Source organism: Corapipo altera, unplaced genomic scaffold, assembly GCF_003945725.1.
Source record: "Corapipo altera isolate COAL_440 unplaced genomic scaffold, ASM394572v1 23b, whole genome shotgun sequence".
NCBI lineage: Eukaryota > Metazoa > Chordata > Aves > Passeriformes > Pipridae > Corapipo > Corapipo altera.
Window position 1 is genome coordinate 9,576,631 of NW_020884885.1, and position 19,256 is coordinate 9,595,886.

Consider the following 19,256-nt stretch of genomic DNA (forward strand, 5'->3'; position numbering starts at 1 on the left):
ATTGTTGGTAGGAATACACACAGCAAACTTTCACTGTGAGGAGCCCTGCAGGACTCCTGGCACTTCAGGGAGGCTTTGTGAGCCTAGCTCTGCATGCAGTAGCCAGGCTATTGTGAAAGGGAAACAGAAAAAAGTGCTACAAACCCCAATGCTCCCCCAGTCTCATCTCCCCCCACCTCCCCATGTGCCCCCCTTCCATCAGCCACCACCTTCCCCAAGACAAATCTAGAGGGGAGGGGGCCACTGATGAAGAGACTGAAAAGGTTTCTTCAGTTAGATTTAAGGCAACAAGTCAGAGCTGCAAGGAGTCCTTTATCCACCAGGGAAGCCTCCCACTGCTCCAGAGCTGGGCCGAGCGGGGATCCTGGGGGCCAGTTTTCTGAAGGCTGCCATTGATTTGTCACTGATGATAAGTGAGGCTGGGGTCGTTCCCACCATCGCCTGCAGAGGGGACGACTCTCCCACAACACCCGGCAGGGGAGAGGGACGGCAAATGAGGAAACGTAGAACCCAATGGTCAAAAACCCCTGAATGACTCTTTTTCTCTAACGAGCAGCAACAAAAAGGAGCAACCGTGCTGAGACCAAGGCAGGGGACCAGAGGCAACAGTACACAGGGGTAGTACGGTCGCTCATCAGTGGGCAAGGCTTCCCTGGGTGAGAAAGAGCAGGAGGGATTACTTCAGCCTCCAAAGGGCTTCACAGCGCCAACTCGGTCAAACAGTATTCCTTCAAAAACTCTCCAGCCGCTCCTTTGCCAATAGCTTTTAAACCTGCTCTATTTACATAGAGACACTCTTCTCTCAAGCACATGCTGCTGGAAACTCGTTCTTCTGCTTTTTGGGAGGGGAAATCTTTTCTCACAGTACTAAATAAATGAGAGAGGCTAATGAAGCACCATGTCTAAAAGGTGAATTCCCAAAGCAACAGGAGATCTTAAAGGAGTACCAGAGCTCCCCCAGGGAACATACAAATAGAGCAGCAGCTGCCTGGGCAAGACCAGATGCAGACGGGTGAACTGAAAGCAAGACAAAAGGTGGAGGGGGAGGAAAGCTGAAAGGAAAAAAGAAAGAAAAAAGAAATCAGCAAAAGAAGTAACGATCCCTGGCCTTTCTGATGTAACTAGTTAGGAAAGACCATCAGAACTGGTTCAACTTGCATTATAAGATGTCTCTTTTGTGCTCCAAGACGATGAGGATGTTTAAGAGTAAATAGGACACCTTTCCTTCCCTTCCCTGCCCTCTGCAAAAGCCCTCAGCTAGCTTCTGCCCTGGCCAGGCTGAGCACACAGGCCTTGTAACACGGCCTGAAGAGCAAGAAACACGTCTCCAGAGGGAAAAAGAGAGTCACGCCTGCAGCTTCCTTCCAGTTCAATCAGACTAAACTCAGCAATCTGGAGGATCTTATCTGGCAATACATAACCTCAGGACAGTTGTGTGCAGCTCCTAAAGCACCAGTTTATAATCCAGCACGCTAAAATAAATGGAATTTGCCAAGCTGTAAACTGTGACATTCAGCAATATTTTTACCTCACATTCAGCCACTCAGAGGCACAGAGTGGATCACTAGGAGTAATTATTTCAGATACTCTAGTTATAATTTCTTGCTATAAAGGAGAGCATAGCCTCCATGGACCCTTAAGCTGTGGATGAGCACAATATCAGAACCTTAATAGATAAAATCCAGTCCAAAAATTTCATGAGTTTAAACATAAAAAAAAAACCAAACAAAAAATCCACTCCACCCCAAACCTCATTCATATTTGGGAAATAGCCAGTAAGCAGTTAGCTCAAAACACGGGTTTAACATGCTTCTTGCCAGAAATATCACTCTGCAACCAAGCATCCACATCCCAAACTAATCAAAGCTTTTGAACAGTCCTAAGGTGCAACCCAATTAAAGTCCATTCAAGACCTCTGCCTCCTAATGAGAGAGAAATAAACATCTCCCGAGCTTGAAGAACAAAGCATTTGGACCTTTGCCACTACTTTGGAACCTAGAAATAGGTTTATGTCCAGCAAGACTCCAACTTGCACACCTGAATAATTCCAATAGCTAGATGAGAAGCAGGATTAACAAAGCCAGTTTCAGATGGATTCATCTCTAATAGTCCATTTTGGTGCATCTGTTGCCAAATGGAGGGAGGGGATTCTTTCATGTCTAACAAAATGCAAACCCATGAGGAAACTTCACCCACAGCCAAGTCGCTTCTGTGGTCCTTTCCCTTTACTGTGCTGCCTGCTTTCATGAAAGTTTCATTCTCTGAGACTAGTTTTTTCAGGTGAGAAGATATGCACACATATTGAAATAACCATTGCTTCCCTACAATGCAGGCTGAACAGGCTTGCGGATTTTTCTCATGAGAAGAGTCTGTATTAACAATATTATTAAGAACTGTTTCTGATATTACTTCCTGGACCAAGTTCCAGGATCTGAAGTGCATATTTAAATAAAAGATTCCTCACAAAGGTCAGAAAACATTTAAGCATACTTATCATTCAACCCTGGAAGAAGAATTTTTGATACTGAAAAAGCTTTTTAAACTCTTCTGTCTCCTACATGCAGGCACACTGCTGTGTTTTTTGCTAGAACCATGATCTCATGGCCAAAAACCATGAATAGACTGTGTGGTGTCTCCTGTCTCACAGATGCATTTACCGCGATGACTCAAGAGCAATTTTCCTTCTGTTATTCCACTGTACTTTGGGACTACCCAAAGGGTACGACGGACAAATCAAGTTGAATCAAGCTTTTGAGTCAATTTGTGGGCATTGCATTCAGCCAAATACAGAGTGCTTCCTCTGATCAAAGAACCACCCAAGCCCATCAGGGCTATAAATGCTACCTAAAATGACTGGATAACAGTAAGGAAGCAACAGAACACAGGGCTACTTGTCTAGTTACTTTTACTCATAGCAGAATTTTATCTCCAATAATTACAATCTACCTTGAGAAGTTTCTGCGAGTTTTTTTCAGTTGGACACAGACTTTTTTTCTGTCTTTCCACTTTTAACTGAAAGAGTTATATAGTAATCCTTTTCAGTGGTTGTGCAGTAAAATTACTTTTTTCAGTAAGAAAAAAAATATTTCTGTGGTGGGGAAAAAGGCCTTAATGTGCAGTTTGTATCTTGGCTAAATTAGCTAAATTTTTCTGGTACCTTACACTGCCATTCCCTAACACTGTAAGAACATAACATTTATTCTTATGGATCGTTCTCTAAGTAAGATCATCTGGTACATTTGGACCTTCAGTCAACAAACCTTGCTAAGCCAAGATCAGATCAACTGAAGTCACAGTACGCCACTAAGCTACACACTACTACGGTCATGATGGCATTCATCTCAACTTCAGAGGTTGAGCTCAGTTAGATTTCCCATTTTCTGGTCCTTTACTCTGAGGTTGAATGTCGTCCATTAAGTCCAGATTCTGAGAAGTGCGCTTAGAGTTTCATTACCCTCCCTCCATTTTTTATTATACACTATCAATGTGGCATTACAAATAGCAACAGCATTCTAGAAATCATTCCCATGTCCCTCCTTATAACTGCACAAACAGTTGGCAAACTGAAATACATACAAGATGATTTAGATATCAAGTCCTCAGAAGAGCATGACTGTTTTCCATGGGGAAATTATAATCTTCTGCCCTTTGTGCTATTATCTAGTTTCTTGATTTCTTTGCCAGATATCCTTCCTAAACAAACCTTCTTCTGTGCACAATAAGCAAAGGACAGGAAGCAGTCTTGATTTGACTATATGTAAGTGATAACACAACTCTCAGGTCCTCCAAAAACATACTGATATTTGCTCAAAACAGGAAAGAAGCTTCAAGACGGTGGTTTTATATACTTATCAGTAATAACACCCTGAAGAGCTCCTAGCCCTCCTTCCCCTACTCTCAGTTCCATGACCCCCATAAACCGGAACAGCTTCATGCAGTCTGGTAAATAACAGATGAGCAAAAGTGGTCCAGTGAGTGACGAGCTTCAAAAAGATGAAAATTTGAACAATCTTCCAACTCCTCTTCACTCAGCCCAGTTTGATTCCTTCTTTTGCTTCACTGCTTCCAGAAGCATGGCCTTAGAGCCAAACTGACAGAAGCAGTTGGGGTCATTTCCTGTTTAAGGCTCTACAGATGTATTTATTCCAGTGGCTCACAAGTTATTTTCTTCTTACAGTCTGTTTATCAAGTGTTCATACACTTAGAAGTAGGGTAGGCATGCTAATCTGCTGAAAATTCTTACAAAAAGGAATAAACACAGCAAATTACATCATTTTATACTTAAGTACAATAAATGTTTAAAAAACATAACATTCTAATCTGGGAAAAAGCCACTGACTTCACCGTGCAGAAAAAAACCAGCTCTTAAGCAACCAGTCACCATGGTACAGTTCTTTACCCTCAAAAGAAAAAAGTCCGTAGACTCCAAAGTAAAGTTGCCAAATACCCCTAGAGAGGAAAAAAAAAAAAAGAAAAAAGACCTAACTATTAGCACACCTGGCCCTACAACCATAGGTAACCTTTATGTCACAGCCTGCAAAGATGACACTCCCAAGTTAAGTTCTGTACAGCTGATCTCCAAAGGTTATTGGGGAAAATACTTAAGCTATTGGGTAAATACAGCCACTGGAGCCAATTATGTATTCACAGAATTCTACCCAGCAATCTAGCTTGCTGCTACAAAGCAGCAAAAGGAACATTCAAAAATTACTATTTAAAGCTTGCCACAGCTAAACTATCCCAAGTCAGGAATCCGGGGTTTAACACTTGGATTCCTAACCAAGTCCAAGTTATGCTTCTGCTCTTGAATTTCTTGACCTTTGTGATTACATGGTTAAATACCCATTTGCGATCCATCCTAAGAGCTATTACAGTCAGGATAGGGGAAAGGGTGGAAGAGGCATAAAGGTAGAACAGGTCTTTGCAACCTTGGTTTAGATATGATGCCCCTCATTAGACTAATGCCAACCGTTTATTGAATATGCTGGCAGACAACAGGAACATGCACTGTCTAGGACAAAAAGAGCAACTAAATCCTCTTAGAAGGACATTACATCTGAGAAGAATTTTCACTCCGCCAGTACCAGATCAGAGACACAACAAACGTGTCTAATTGTGATAATGTTGCGTACAGTGTATCAGAGGAGGGAAAAAGAACAGAGAAAGACAGCTTCAACAGAAAGGTATTTCAGGGATGGAGAAGACAGGACAAGAAGCATCAACATACAGAGTAAAAGGCAAAGCATAAGTGGAGCCTCTATTTACTTTGTTAATCAGTATTTCACTGTGGGTTTTTGTTCTCATTATTTGATACATCTGTCAATTTATTACATGTAGAAATTATTAATTCTTTAGAGCAGGGGTCGTCCTTATTGTACAGACATGCTGCATGTAACACCATGAAGGCTCTGATTTCCATCAGAGTGAATCTTTACGTGATCCAATTGACAATTCATGTGTAAGATTCAGCCTATGTAAATCTTCCCCTTCAGCCTGCCACATATTCATTCAGGGAGAACACGAATGGTCATTTAGGCAGCTTATGTTTTCCCACAGCTAGCTCTGTCTTCCTTTGACTAACCAGACACTCAGCATCAGCACTGCCATTTCTGTATCAACTTGGAAGGAAAGTGGGATTGTGCCTCCTTTTGTGTGCATGCCCAGGCCAGGCTTGTCAAAGTACAACATCATACTGCATCAGCAGAGAGTGGTGGGGAGAGCAAGCAAAACTCTGATCCAGATTCTGCAAAAAAGGGTCAAAAAGCAACCCTCTACTAGACATCAGTCATTTAAAAGGCAAGATTAAGGAAGAAAAGTCAAGGCACTAACAAGGGGATAAAGCCTTTTGTATTTAGAATGACCATTTCTCTGGCAACAACTCACAACATAAGTCTGTGCTAGGTGAACTAAAACAAGATAGTAGGTGTTTGCTTCCAACCTTAATGAATAGAAATTTCCACCACAAAAGGCATCACCAATTAATGTACTGTACCAATTGCAACATCTGTAAGTTGACCTTTCACCACATCTGGACACTCGTACAGCACTAAGACTGTCATACAAGTACAATACAAGAGATCTATGCTTACATAAGCCACAGAAATTGAATCTTGAACTTGAATCCTCACCTTCCCTTGTTTCTAGGGAAAATCTTTCCAAATTACTGTGAAGGCAAAAAAAGAAGTAGCAAGCCAGTGCCAAAAAATTGGTTAGTCTTGCCTCCCTCCATCCTTCCATCAGGTCTATATTGATGAGCTCACTGAAGAGCAATTCGCTCCAGCTTGCCAATACCACACAACCTGTGGTTTCACCATTTTGCAGACCAGTTCTGTGAGCACATCAACAAGCTGAACTGATTCATCCAGCAGACATCCACACAGACCTATCAAAGGGACAAGGGGGTGAGACTGCCCTTGTGGGGCAACCCACAGTTGCACTAGACTAGGCATAACAAGAAACCACACCCCTGGGCCAAGGAAGCCTAACGGCTAGAGGCCAAGCCACATACACTGCGGGCAGAGAAGAACAATCCTCAGCAGTGACAACATCCTAGCATCCCCACCAAAAAAATTTCTCTCAGAGATATCAAGTTTACTGAAATTTCTGAAAGAAAAAGGCAGCAGGAACAAAAATTTCTAAACCCGACTCAGTAATATGCCCTTGTAAATCCTTGGGAGTTGCATTCCTAATGCCACCTGGAACAAATGACTGTGTCCCAGGCAAGCCACATCTCTACTGTCCAGCCCATTGTTTAATCATTCTAAGCAGTGTGTATAATTTACAAAGTTTAAACAGGAGAAGAAGACTAAACTGAGAGAGGTGAAGGAACAGAGGATAGGAAAACTGATCCATAAAAGTCGTCTCTTCTAGTGTTCATGCAAGAGACACAGATCTGCAGGAAGGCAAGTGGGTGATAATTAGGGACAGTTGGAACATTGTTTATTTCCTACTAGCAAAGACAGCAATTCAGGCGTCCTAGGATAAATCAAATTTCTTAACCAGATGGAAGGCATTTCATTTTCAAACATCATCTACACAACGGACCACAGAAAGAAAGGAGCCAATTCACAAGAGCAACAAGAAAACAAAATTACTAGAGATTTTAGAGACGAGTTCTCATCAAAATCTGCACTTACAAAGAGCCTCGTGTTACATCAGAACTCGCACCACATCCCACCACAGTCAATTCAGAGACACTTTTATTGGCAAAACAAGCTCTGCAAGTGTTACCCACATGTAAAAGACACCACGCTTGAGTTCCTCCCAAAAGTGGATTCAACATATGAAGTGCCTGCCTGCACAGAGATTTTAAACAGAGGGATGTATGGCATGGAGTCCAAAGATAGAAATGAAAATGTTCCCAAGGACTAACATTTTATTTCTAGTAAGGTGTTTCCTTGCTCTATTATATTTTATATTTTACTCATAGGATTAAAAGATTTTCTTCTCAGTCTCTCTTTTTATTTCTCATTCCCAGGTATTTACTGTTTGATTTATGGTATTCTCCCTGTATCCAACTTGTAAGCCAAGTTGCACACGCCAGTTCAGTATTTGGTAAGAGTTTGACTTGATTTTGTACATTTCATTGGTACTATCTGCCAGCATAATAACTTTGTGGAATAACCTGCTAGCTGGCTAGCAGGTTCAGAGTCCTTTTTTTTTTTTTTTGTTACAGAAACTAGCATTCTGGTTTAGATTCTGAATAGTTTCTCAGGTGAATTTTGGATTAAGTTATTTGCTTCATTAGCCTCAAAAGGAGCGTCAAACCCCAGAAAAAATGTTTTCATAGGAACGGACAGTGTTTTCATTTGGTTTCAGCCTATGATTCTCTAGTACTTTTAAGTGGAGACAACTTTTGCTGCTTTGGCCAAGATTGCATAAAAAGACTTGGTTTTGGTGCTGCTAAGATCAGCAACAGAAATCCTTCCACCCTACTCTGTAGCAACCGTGACATAGATTTCATAGGTTTAGTAATACCATGTCTTTGCACATCTGAAAATAAAAAAGTTAACTTCCCTTTAGTTACATACAGAGCTTTGGAGTTCATTCTTTGGGAATCAAATATTTAATTTGTTCTTAATTAGTATAGGAGGAAAATCTTGTATTCAGTTCTGATGGTTTGAGCAGTTGAAACATTGTCTTCCTTTGCTAGGGCCACTACACAGCCAGCACAGCCACACAGAGATTCAAGAATGCAAGGGTCCCTGAGGCTGATTAGTGTGGGGCTGTAGAGGGACCGTGTTGCCTTCCCACCTTAGCTCAGTCCCATCCTGCAACAGATCATGTACTCCTTATGGAGTTACTGTCATTTCCCTCCTATGAGCCATTCATCTTCTGCTTGTCTCAAAAGGGCACAGAGCCATAAAGCACATACCTTAAAGACTTTGGTATGCAGCCTGCAAGGTCAAAAAAGCTGGCTCCCTAGGCATACCTGGTCTTCTGTGGTATAACTCTGATGGCCTTCTTTCCTCACAACACCTCATTAGGCAGTTTTAGCACTGCCACCACATCTAAGATCTTGACATACAGCATGCAAAGCATGTTGTTATTATATTGTTCAAGAAAAAGCTCCCCAAAAACCAAGATAACACTCCATGCCTTTCCCAGATTAACCTGCAGGACCAATGCACTGCTGTATATTAGCTAGCAAATGTAGGTGTTTTGGCAGCTGTCCCAGTCACTTAATCGGAAGCCTGAGCTCAGAGGCTGTTTCGCCTGAGTGGGTAAGTCAAGATGTACATACCAAAGATGTCATTTCCCTCCCTTCCTTGCTCGAAGGCTTCTGTCTGAGTACTGTTTATTTTTATCTTACAACTGATGGACTGTATATAGCTTTAATTTGCCCTGTATCTACTATTAATTCTATATCGTAACTGTGTTAGATTTCACCTCGTATACCTGATTAAGCTAAAGAGGGGGTTTTGCCAAGCATTTAAAGTACACAAGTGTCTGCCACCCCTCTTCCTTGCCAGTCTGTTCCAAAGCATCTGCAGCACAAAAATTGCTCATAGGTCGTTTCTCAAAAAATAATCATCTGAGTTCCTCTTATTCCTCCAGCATACATACCATTATCAAGTTTGCTTCTCCAGCAGAACCAACCAAGAAAAAGTTACTACAGATATCACAGGAATTAACCCTTTTTTTTTTTTTTTAGAATTCCTTCCTATCTTAAAAGTCTGTTCCCAGACTCCTGAAGACTTATGGGTGAAGAACTAACCATAACAAGGCAAGAAAGGAAGTACCAAAACTGACTGGAAAACTTAACCTAAGTAATTGGCTTATTTTGTTCTAGTCTGGACTTTGCACTAAGAGCAACAGAAGATTTCAATTCCTCATCTTCCAGTTCACAGAAAGCAGGTCACAAACAAGAGAAAACTCAGAGAAACAACAGGCTTCTCCTGTTAGTGAATAAGCTGCTTCAAGCCAAGGAAGTTTGTAGTGGAAGGTTGCAGAAGTCAGGGATCACCAGCATTGTTCTTACATGAGTACTGGTAGCATAGAAATTACTCAACATAACTGCCAAAGATACGAAGATGACAAAGCTGCCCTTCTAGTAGAGTTGAGGCCCAGGCAGGTGATCCACCTGCTTCACAGATAAAAGAATCTTATGTCTGGAAAGAAACCCAACAAAAACAAACAAAAGAACCCCAAACAAACAACTAATGCCCAGAAAGCCTAAAGGTCTTCTGTTGTTAAAGGTAACGATGACTGCAGGTCTGAATTCTTCCTTGCACTCAAAAATGCAACTAACAAAGGCCTACAGACAGAACTGGTTCATGAGCAGTGACAGTTCAAACTGAAACATATGAGGTTACCACCCTTGTGGTGGAGATAACCATGAAGGAATCAGCTGTTCATGAATCAATACCCTCCTGCAGCTGCCATTCACTGGATCAGGGAAGAAGTCAGATCCAGAGGCAGTCTTCCCTAAGATAGCAAAGGGCCGTAACCACACTAACCAGACAAATCAGTCCTTCTCTGTTTCCAAGTCAATGCTCAAGAAAAATCCCTTCACCACTTCAACTCTGCATGGATACAGCTCTCAGTTCAACCTGCTCTTTCCTTGTACTAAATTTAGATCTGTTTGCAGGACAATGACTACTGCTCTTGTCAGGAGACCCGACCCAGTCTCCCACCTACTCCCACATCATGCTTTCTAAGCTTCAGACACTGAATACTTCTACTTGAGATCCATGACAAAAATGCAGATAGCCCACTAGCAGTCCTAGTTACCAGTGACTATTCTCTCCTGCTTCTTAGATATTAAAGCCTCTAGAATTAAAGCCTCCAATCTTTCTCCTCTTTCCCATGCCACAAACTTTCCAGTTTTCTCTCACAGGTAGACTCATTATGTTTTTCCTTATGCTAATAGTTACTATGCTGATCAACTGCCTTTTATAAAGGCAGTACAAATTAGTGGCATGTCCTTCAGCCATAAGAAACTCAATTCAGGCTTTTCAAGAGCAGCAGGCTTCAAAAATCACAGAGAGAAGAACACAATCTCTGAGGCCTCAAAAACCTCACTTCTTCAATTTGTCAAGCTTGAAGAAGTGGTAAAGTCTGAATAACAAAGAAACGACGTCAGTAAAGTTGGCTTCCTCTTAACAAATGCAATTTTAATTCAGAGAATTAGCCCACCTCCTGGTTCATCCTCAGAAGTCTGGAAAAGAACCAGGAAATTACAACCCTAAGACTTCTCTTTTTTTTTTCCCCTGACCTCACAGTTGCAAAGAAAGGATTTGACTATTCAGCAGTTATGGAAATTCAGAACTAAAATTGGGTGGGAGCACAAAGAAAAAAAATGAAGGTGTGTCTTTATTTTATTCTAATCCTAGATCCCACGAGACAGTTCTGATACAGTGAATGGCTGCACCTTAAGCAAGAACCTGTCCCAGACACTACCAGCTGTCACCAAGTCAAATGAACTGACAGAGCTGGAGATTCAGGCTAAAGGAGCAGAGCGTGTATTTCCCTCTAAACCTGCATAGTCACACAATGCTTCTTAGGAGCCTTTCAGAGAAGGAGGATGAGAATATCACGTGTCTGTGTTTTAACAGTTCACACTAGTGACTCACTGTTTCACATAGTGATTCTTAATGGAGACAAGGAAGAGAAGTAGGCTCCTTTTCCAGGAAAGGTGCCATTTTTTGCCACCAGACTTAATGCTTCTGTATCCAAACTCCTTACCAAACCCAAAGTAATCTCCTATTCTCACTTTATGCCTTTATCCAGGCAATCATCTCCAACCTACCAGCTCCTCTCTTCAATTCTGGCCTCCCATTTCATACGCTTTTTCATAGCATATTGTCCTCCAAAATATCCTCCTGGACATCTCACTCAGAAATCCTTCTGGCTGTAAGTGCTCCTGAGGCTGACAGGTCCCATATTCCACAACTGCATATAGCTTCATCACCACCTCTATCTCATGGGTTCACCATCTCAATGTTATGCTAATATCAGTCTCCCTTTTCTACCTCTGCCCTCATTGCCATGTTCCTGATATTTCATAAAATCACTCCATTAGGACAGGGACTCTACTGCGGGTCCCTAACAAGTTAAGTGTTTCCCTGCCTCAGCAGGGAAATTCTGCTCAGTTCTCATCTTCACTTTCAAAATTTCCATCTTTTATGCTACCTAATTAACAACTCTTTCTGCCATCAGATCCTACATAATTACTCCCCCTGGATTTCCTTACACGACTCTTTTGTTCCTTTGCCAGCTCAAGTCCTTGGCTCTCATTTCCAAAATGCCTATCTTTGCTTCTGTTAATACCTGTACTCCTATACACCTTCTTCTCATGGTTTACACTACTTTTGCATCTGCTTCCTCATCCTTATTTACACAGTTACCAGCTTTCAGTAGTCTTTGATGCCAACTCCTACCCAAAACTCCTCTCTATCTTTGTTCTAAGAAGTGATTGGAATGAAAAGCTTTAGAAGCTTTTCCCATTAAACCAAAGATAAAGGAAATTTGATTAGAAAGCTATGCCATTTTAATATTGACCTTATCTATTCCAGTCGAATTATCACATCCCTGATACTTATCAGATGTCAGATGTCCAATTTAGACTATAAACCTTTTGGGGCAAATGTAGCCTCTTCCTTCACGTAACAAAGAGCCACAGCACTTAAACCAATCCTTAAGGTAAGAAAAACATCTCAGAAAGTCAAAGAACTTGCTTTTGCCAAGAGCAGCACCACTCCATATACTGTGACTCAGAAATGACCAGAGAAGTTAAAAGTCCTCACTCTTTGAAACTTCTAAATGCAAGAATAGGGTTCCCCTCAACAGAAATAATGTCTGACCATGCCTGAGAAGAGAGGAACTGAGTACAGAATGAACTAAATAAGTTTTTCCATGGTATCTCTAGCCCCTTCCTGCCTCAAGTCTACAAAGCCATCACTTATCCACTTCAAAACAGCAGGAGAGTCACTTCTTTTTTCCTTCTCTCTCCAGAAGGAGCACAGCAGAAATAAACCTTGAGTGATAAATTATGCACCACTTTTGTGTGGCTGCCTCTTGGCCAGATGGGAAATTTTTCTCCCAAAGCCTTTTGTTTCCAGCTTTGATCCTAGTGTTGGATCCGCTCTGTTCAGCTTTCCCTCAGCATGGAGGTGAAGGGAAAGCTGACACAGGCCAAGTTCAGGCTTACTGCAAGTCACAGTCAGATCTTCCATTAGCTTTCTCCCCTCCCCCTTCCCAACTGGAACTCTCCTTGAGTTTGAAAAGATCCTATTAAACATTTTTCAGAGGGCCTACAGAGGATACATTATTTTGATGGATGCTGGGACTAAAGGAGGAGGATTTCTAAGTACAGTGAAATAATGGAGTTTGTTCTAATGGGTTTAAGAGATGCCCGGGGGCACCAAGTAAGTTCCTTCTCTGCAAATCAAAAACACAGAAGACCAGAAAATGGAGCCGAACAACTAAACGCCAGGAAGCAGGGAAATCGGGCTCTATTTAACTGCTGCTCTTGGTTACAGCCAACTTCGGGCTGCTTGGAAAAACAGCACACACACACATCACTGGCACAAACTTAACAGGAGAAAACAAAGAGACAACAGGGGTCAAACTGGGGGTGGCAATAGGAGAAGGATGCAAGGCTGGGTCCCCACCCCCTACCAGAGAGTCGGATCAATTATCCTTGAATACTAACAAGATTTCCGATTAAAGAACTGCTGCTATGCAATAGAAATAGAAAGCTGCAGCAGCTGGGAGGGGCTGTTAGGCAGTAACAAAGAGACACAGAAGACTATGCCCTGCTAGGGCATGCTGAGGAAGTCACTATGCTGGTAGCCAGGAGAGTAAAACTTCACCTTGACACTACAGAATATAGGGTCTGTTTTCAGCCAAGTATGTTCTCTACTGGAAGCTTTGCTGGACGACAGTTCTTTATACAACCTCATCACTGCAGTACAGGGAAATGAATCCTATAGTACCCCTTCCAGGGGAAAAATCTGGTACTTTTTACTTCTGAGTATTGCAACACCAGAAAATTGCAATCAACATAAAACAGCTTGAGAAACAACTCTGCACTGTCTTTGGCCATACACTTTTTGACAAAACTGCAGTTGGCAGTATAAGCATTGAATATGCATGTACATTACTGTCTGATAATCTTAATGGTGTGTGACTTGCTGACTGGTGGTTAATACCAGAAGAACCTAATCACCTAAGAACATCATGACAGACAAAGCTTCTGTTACTACTTTTCACAACCCACAGGTGTACTAATATGAAGCATTTTGCTAAAAGCACATATCTCATACCATCAGAATCAGGCTCATGACTGTCCAATCCCCTTTTTTATTTTTCTTCTATTTTAAATAACAAACACGGTTCCCTGATATGAGGAGTTTCAGTCATCCACAATTTAGCAATGCAAAAGTCGACAAATATCAGCTCCATTTAATGTTAATACAGTCTTTATGAAAACTTATTTTCCTGCCCTTACATAGTGAGTCTCCTTTCATCTAGGCTCACAGCAGCCGAGGAGATCTGCTCCTCACAGTAACACTGATTCCCTCAGACTAAATATACGGGATGGAATGCTTCAGCATTTAACAGACAGTTCTGCATAACAGAGGCAAAAAAACATGCCAGGAAAGCTGAAAAACCTGAACACGAATTCACCCACAACATGAGGGCAGTCAAATACTCACAGTAACAATCCTGGAGTGACCAGGTATATAGCATGAATAAACCACAAGCCTACAGAATCATAAACCCCTGAATCCATATAGTTACTACCTTTAGTACAGGGAAATCAAAATCTAGAGGGAATATAGATGTAAGAAAGAAGATATTCAAAAATTACAGTGCCCAGTCTTCACCCAGTAGAGACAAAAAAATCCCATAAAAGAGTAATACCTAAGGAAACAGCTATAGCGAAGAACCACTGGCACTAGAGACACAAAAGCAAGAGCCTAACCATCAAGGACAATAGATTCATAAAGGAAAATTACAATTAGTGTTTTCTGGAACTTGTGTGAAACACAGCCACTAAATTCAGTATGCCAATTAATGGAAAGGGGTTGTTGCACGCCAGAGCTCCAGCTCTGGATGTTTTATCAGATAAAGTCAATCATCTTAAAGACAGTCAGTTTAAGCGTGCATATATATATCATCTTATTATGTAAACCCCTCCAAGATAACCTCACAAATAGCTAAGCTGGAAATAACAGAGGACTAAAGAAATTACATATCCACTTTTCTTGTACATTTGTTTCAACAACATATTACTTACCAATTCACCCTTTCCGAGAGAGGGTCAGTAAAACTTCTGTGGTTTTATGAATCGTTTGATCATCAGCAAGAGAAACAGAATTATTATTAAAAAGAGAAATAGCCACAAGTCACAGGCAGCAGAGGAATACAGTGAAGGTGTAAGATGTGCTTACTTTACAAACGTATTTTTAAAACCTTGACTGGTTTTTAAGATAATATCTCTTTATCAGCTTTTTTAAGTGTTATGAAGCATATATTCTATTGTGTTCAATGTTAAGTTGCATTCTACGGCAAATGGAGTTGGCCTTGGGCAAGACAATTTCTACTTCACTTCCCACATTTACAAAACAAGGATAATATTTGCCTATTTCACAAGAGTGCAGGAAGAGTCAAGAGCATTATCAGACTAAAGATCATTCTCACAGAATTAATGTTATAACTATTTTTTAATGTTAATTTCACCAGTCTGGAGAACTGCAGGTTTTTAGGAGTAAAAACAAAATGCAAATCACTTTAACTTCTTTTTCTAGTTCACATACAGCAAGTACTGCCTTCTGGTTTGAACTACAGACAACTGGATAATGTTTATATCCAATCACTTTTTCTTCTGTAACTTCAATGAACACAATGTAGTGCAACAGCTCCAAGTTTTCTGAAATCCCATTTTGTGGCCCATAGGAACAGAATATGTCTCTTCAAGGTCCACAAGACACACTGGAAATGCAAGCACTTCATGGAACTAAGAACCTATTAATTTTCTTTCTGCATACACCCACACTCCCATGATACAAGAAGGGATTCTCTATTGCACAAAACAGTGTTAAAGCACACAACTGAAAGCTTTTGGAAAGATAATATAAAAGAAAATTGCTTATATACACTATTAATTTCATACTGGAATATTTGTGCTGTGTGCTTTTCTACCACATTTTAGTAAAAAAACCAACAAAAACAAAACCCCACTGTATGTCAGCATTCTGCAGCACCTTACTCTTCATTTTAGAAGTGTAAGGATGTTACTCAGTGCCATCAGCACTTTGAAAAAAAGAAACAATCAAGATAATTCAGGATGATCGTGAGATCTGTGAATATCATCCAACCTGACCATCAGTAAACTCTGGCACTCTCAGCACACCCAGGAAGTTTCTACATTATCAGCTCCAAGCTGACAATAAGAAAATGGGTGTTTTGCATTGGGTTGAGAGTGGAAGAACCAACAGCAATGCCAAGCACACATAATTGAGATTGTGATTCCCACTGCAAACTACACTTACAAAGGTATTGCTTTCAGGCTTGTGACTCTAAAATGTAGTCAAGATGTTTGGGAAGTGAAGTTCTGATATTAACAATTTATTTTGCTGGCAGAGCTCCAGGAGCCAGAATAGCAAACACATTACCCAGACAGGTTCTGTGACATTCTGTAGTTATACTAACACAGACCATCTTAGCATGAGGTCCCTCTGCACACCATCCACCAGCAGTGCATGCCATTAGCTTTAAATTCTCTATATACGTCTATTTTCGCCTGTAATGCACTCTTCCAAGAGCTCTTCCAAGGATACTTGCAGACTTCTTTCAATGGTTTTGGGTTGGTTTTTTTTGGCACAGACTTCTCCAGTTTTAACTGCCACCATCCACTACATGAGAGTCAAAGGTCAATCTTGCAGACTTGTACGCTTTCGCTCCTGTACTGAGGCAGAGTACAGGTGCTTCTAACAATTTACCTGTTTGGCATCGTGAGTTCTGTGGCTGTGGATGCTTTATGACAGTTAAGCTGTACACTATCCTGGAGGCACTTCTAAAGGACAACGTTGAAAAATTTCGAGCTAAGGGAAGGAACACCGAGCCATCACAAATTTTGGCATTTTGTCTGCCACCTCCATCCTGACACCTCCTCATGTTTTTCCTTGCTTCAAACAGGAAAAAGATTGCTTAGGAATTGTGTCCTTATTGCAAAACATATCCTTCCATGGAGGAAAGAGGATATTTACTTCTGGAAGTAGTTGGCACGCCCAATCATAAACTCCCATTTATGTGACAAGAGGATACATGAAAGTGCACACTGTTGGGAAAACTACTCAAAAGAGAGAGAGAGACTGCCATAAAAAAGCATCCTAGAGACATCAAGGCACAACCACCTACTAGCAAACCTGCATTTTACAATCAGACATGTCCCACATGGCTGTTAACAACCCAGACACATTAACTAGGAGCACCTGGGTAACAGCCAAAATAAAACACATCCAGATCTGCACCTAAACTAAGATCTATGGTTTAGATCCTTCTCCCTCCTAGATGTCAGCTGAGTATCTGTGTGGCATTTGGGAACTTAAGAGTACTTCTGGCTTCTAAACAGTAGACTTTCTGATACACAGAACTCTGGCCCTCTCTAGTCAGTCTTTCCAAGCTGGCTGAGCACATTCTTCAAAGCTGCCTGCAATTAGGTTTCTTGTTAGAGGAGAAGTAATATTACTTGAAACCCAAACTCTCTCTGATTGTGCCCCAGGGGCAATACTTGTAGAATGAAGGAGGTCAGCAGCACTACTGCAAATGCTTCCTGTAATTTCAGAGTAGCACAGGAGAAAACGGATGGGTGAAATTATACAGCAGCTGCCAAAGGAGTGAAGGGAGAGAAACGAGGTACGTATCTCCTCTCCACACCCCTCCCCCAAAAGTCTTCTAACTTTTTATAAACAATTCCGCGAAGCGTTTAGATGTTTTCTTCTCCACTGGGTGCACTTGTAAAATAGAGCTCCACCGTACAACATGAAGAAATAGCAGATGCTTTTCAGTTAATGGAGCAACCACAAAGATAAAGTTTCCATGGGTGAGACTTGATGGAACTACCTCTCGGCTCGCTAAGAGCGCAGCGAAGCCCTCCCCTCGCCACTACTTTTGGTACCGTTCCTGCCCCAGCCCCGCTCTGCCAGGGCGCTGAGGGAGGACTCCCAGTCCCCGCCGAGGCGAGGCAGGTAGCCCGGGGCACCACCGCAGAGCCGGGCTGTACCTTTAAGGGGCCCGTCGCGGCGGGTGCGCGGCTGCATTCCTACTCCGGAGCGGCGGCTGTCCCGACACGCCGGGCACGGCAGCCTCCGAGGCAACCTGCGCGCCCGCCCCGGCCCGGCCCGGCCCGCCGCTCGCACCGCGGGAACAAAGCCCGCGCCCGCCGCCAAACTTCCGCGGGGGGCAGCGGCCGCGTGGGCTCTGCGGACTCTCGCTGGGGAGAGAGTCCGCCGGCCAGGGCAGCGCCGCTCCGGGATCCGGGCTCTGGCCTGCCAGGAGACCCCGCCGGCTACGGCCCGCCGGGGCACGGGCAAGGCGAGAGTGCCGCGTCCGGGCGCGGGACGGGGCGCGGACAAAGCGCGGCGGCGGGGCAGGGCAGGGCAGGGCAGGGCTCCCCGCCCGGCGGCGCGGGCAGGTGAGCGGCTCGGCCGGGCGGGGATCCCCGCCGCCGAGCCCGGGACGGCAGCTGGGCCCCCCGCGCTGCCGCGGGGCAGAGGGTGCCGCGGCAGCCGCTTACCTCTGGAGCGTAGCAGCGCTCCCAGCAGCACCAGCAGGAGCTGCGGAGGCGCGGGCAGGAGACAACCCCCGCCGCGCCGCCTCATGGTGGCAGCGCCCCGGCCCCGCGCCTGGGCCGCCCGCAGCGACGTCGCGAGCTCCTCCTGCACGGAGCACCCGGCACGACCACCCCTCACTCCCTCCGCAGCTGCGGCAACACCGGGACCAGGGGCTCGCTCCCCGCTCCGCCCGGCCGAGGCCCGGCCCCGGAGGAGGAGCCCCGCTGGGGCAGCCCCCGCCCCGCTCCCCCCAGCGCCGAGGCACTTCGCAAACTTTCGGCGCGGCAAAGGCGGTCCCGGGGCTGCGGCTCTGCAGCGAGGCACACACCTCCCTTCGCCACCCCTAGAACTGCCGCCGGCAGCCGCTGCGAGACCCTTAGGCTCTCCCAGCGCCCCCAGACCGGCTCCACCCTTGCCGACGGCGGGGAAGCCCTTACTGAAGCGGCCCTGCTGCTCGAGGCTGTTGGTGCCGGCTCTCCCTGTTCCAATTTCCGCAGCGCCGCCCAGGAGCATCGCTCGGGGCTCTCGGCTGCCCGCCGCAGAGCTGCCCGGTATCCTCCGGTCCCCGCGCGTTGCCACCGGCTTGTGCCAGCTATCTATACCAAAGACAAATCGCAGAGCCCTTGTCCCTGTCCCATCCTCGTTTGCCAAACACCCTTCGAAAGGGAAACATTCACGAGCCCTTTGCCCGGCATACATGTTGCTACCGAAGAGAAAGGTATGATTTTTCCCTCCGTCCATGACAAGCATTCTGCTCTGTTTTCCTTATAGCCGCAGTGTCCGAAGACAGCTGACTATGTATGAATTTCGGATGCCTAAAAAAAAGGAGCTAGGGTCGTTTCCTGTAGGAGTAGAAATTAACACTTGGACAATTGGCTTATGTGCCTTCTGCTCTGTACTGCATTAAAAAGCAGACAGGCTTTCACTGTACATCATCCTTACAGCCAGTTTTATGATCCTCTGTGGCATGAT

At 43.7% G+C, this 19,256-nt stretch overlaps 1 protein-coding gene across 6 annotated transcripts in view; it reads right to left on the reverse strand.

Annotated features, from left to right (window-relative positions):
• LRP4 (LDL receptor related protein 4) overlaps positions 1-19,256 on the reverse strand; it is a 95,617-nt gene that overhangs the window by 63,410 nt on the left and 12,951 nt on the right. For 3 of the 6 annotated variants that reach the window (XM_027641976.1, XM_027641975.1, XM_027641981.1), the window contains exon 1: positions 18,248-18,367. The exons of the other annotated variants lie outside the window; for them this stretch is intronic. In XM_027641976.1, the coding sequence (XP_027497777.1) occupies positions 18,248-18,332 (85 nt within the window). In that variant the 5' untranslated portion in view covers positions 18,333-18,367. Of the gene's footprint in view, positions 1-18,247; positions 18,368-19,256 lie in introns of those variants that run through there. 6 annotated transcript variants of the gene reach the window in all.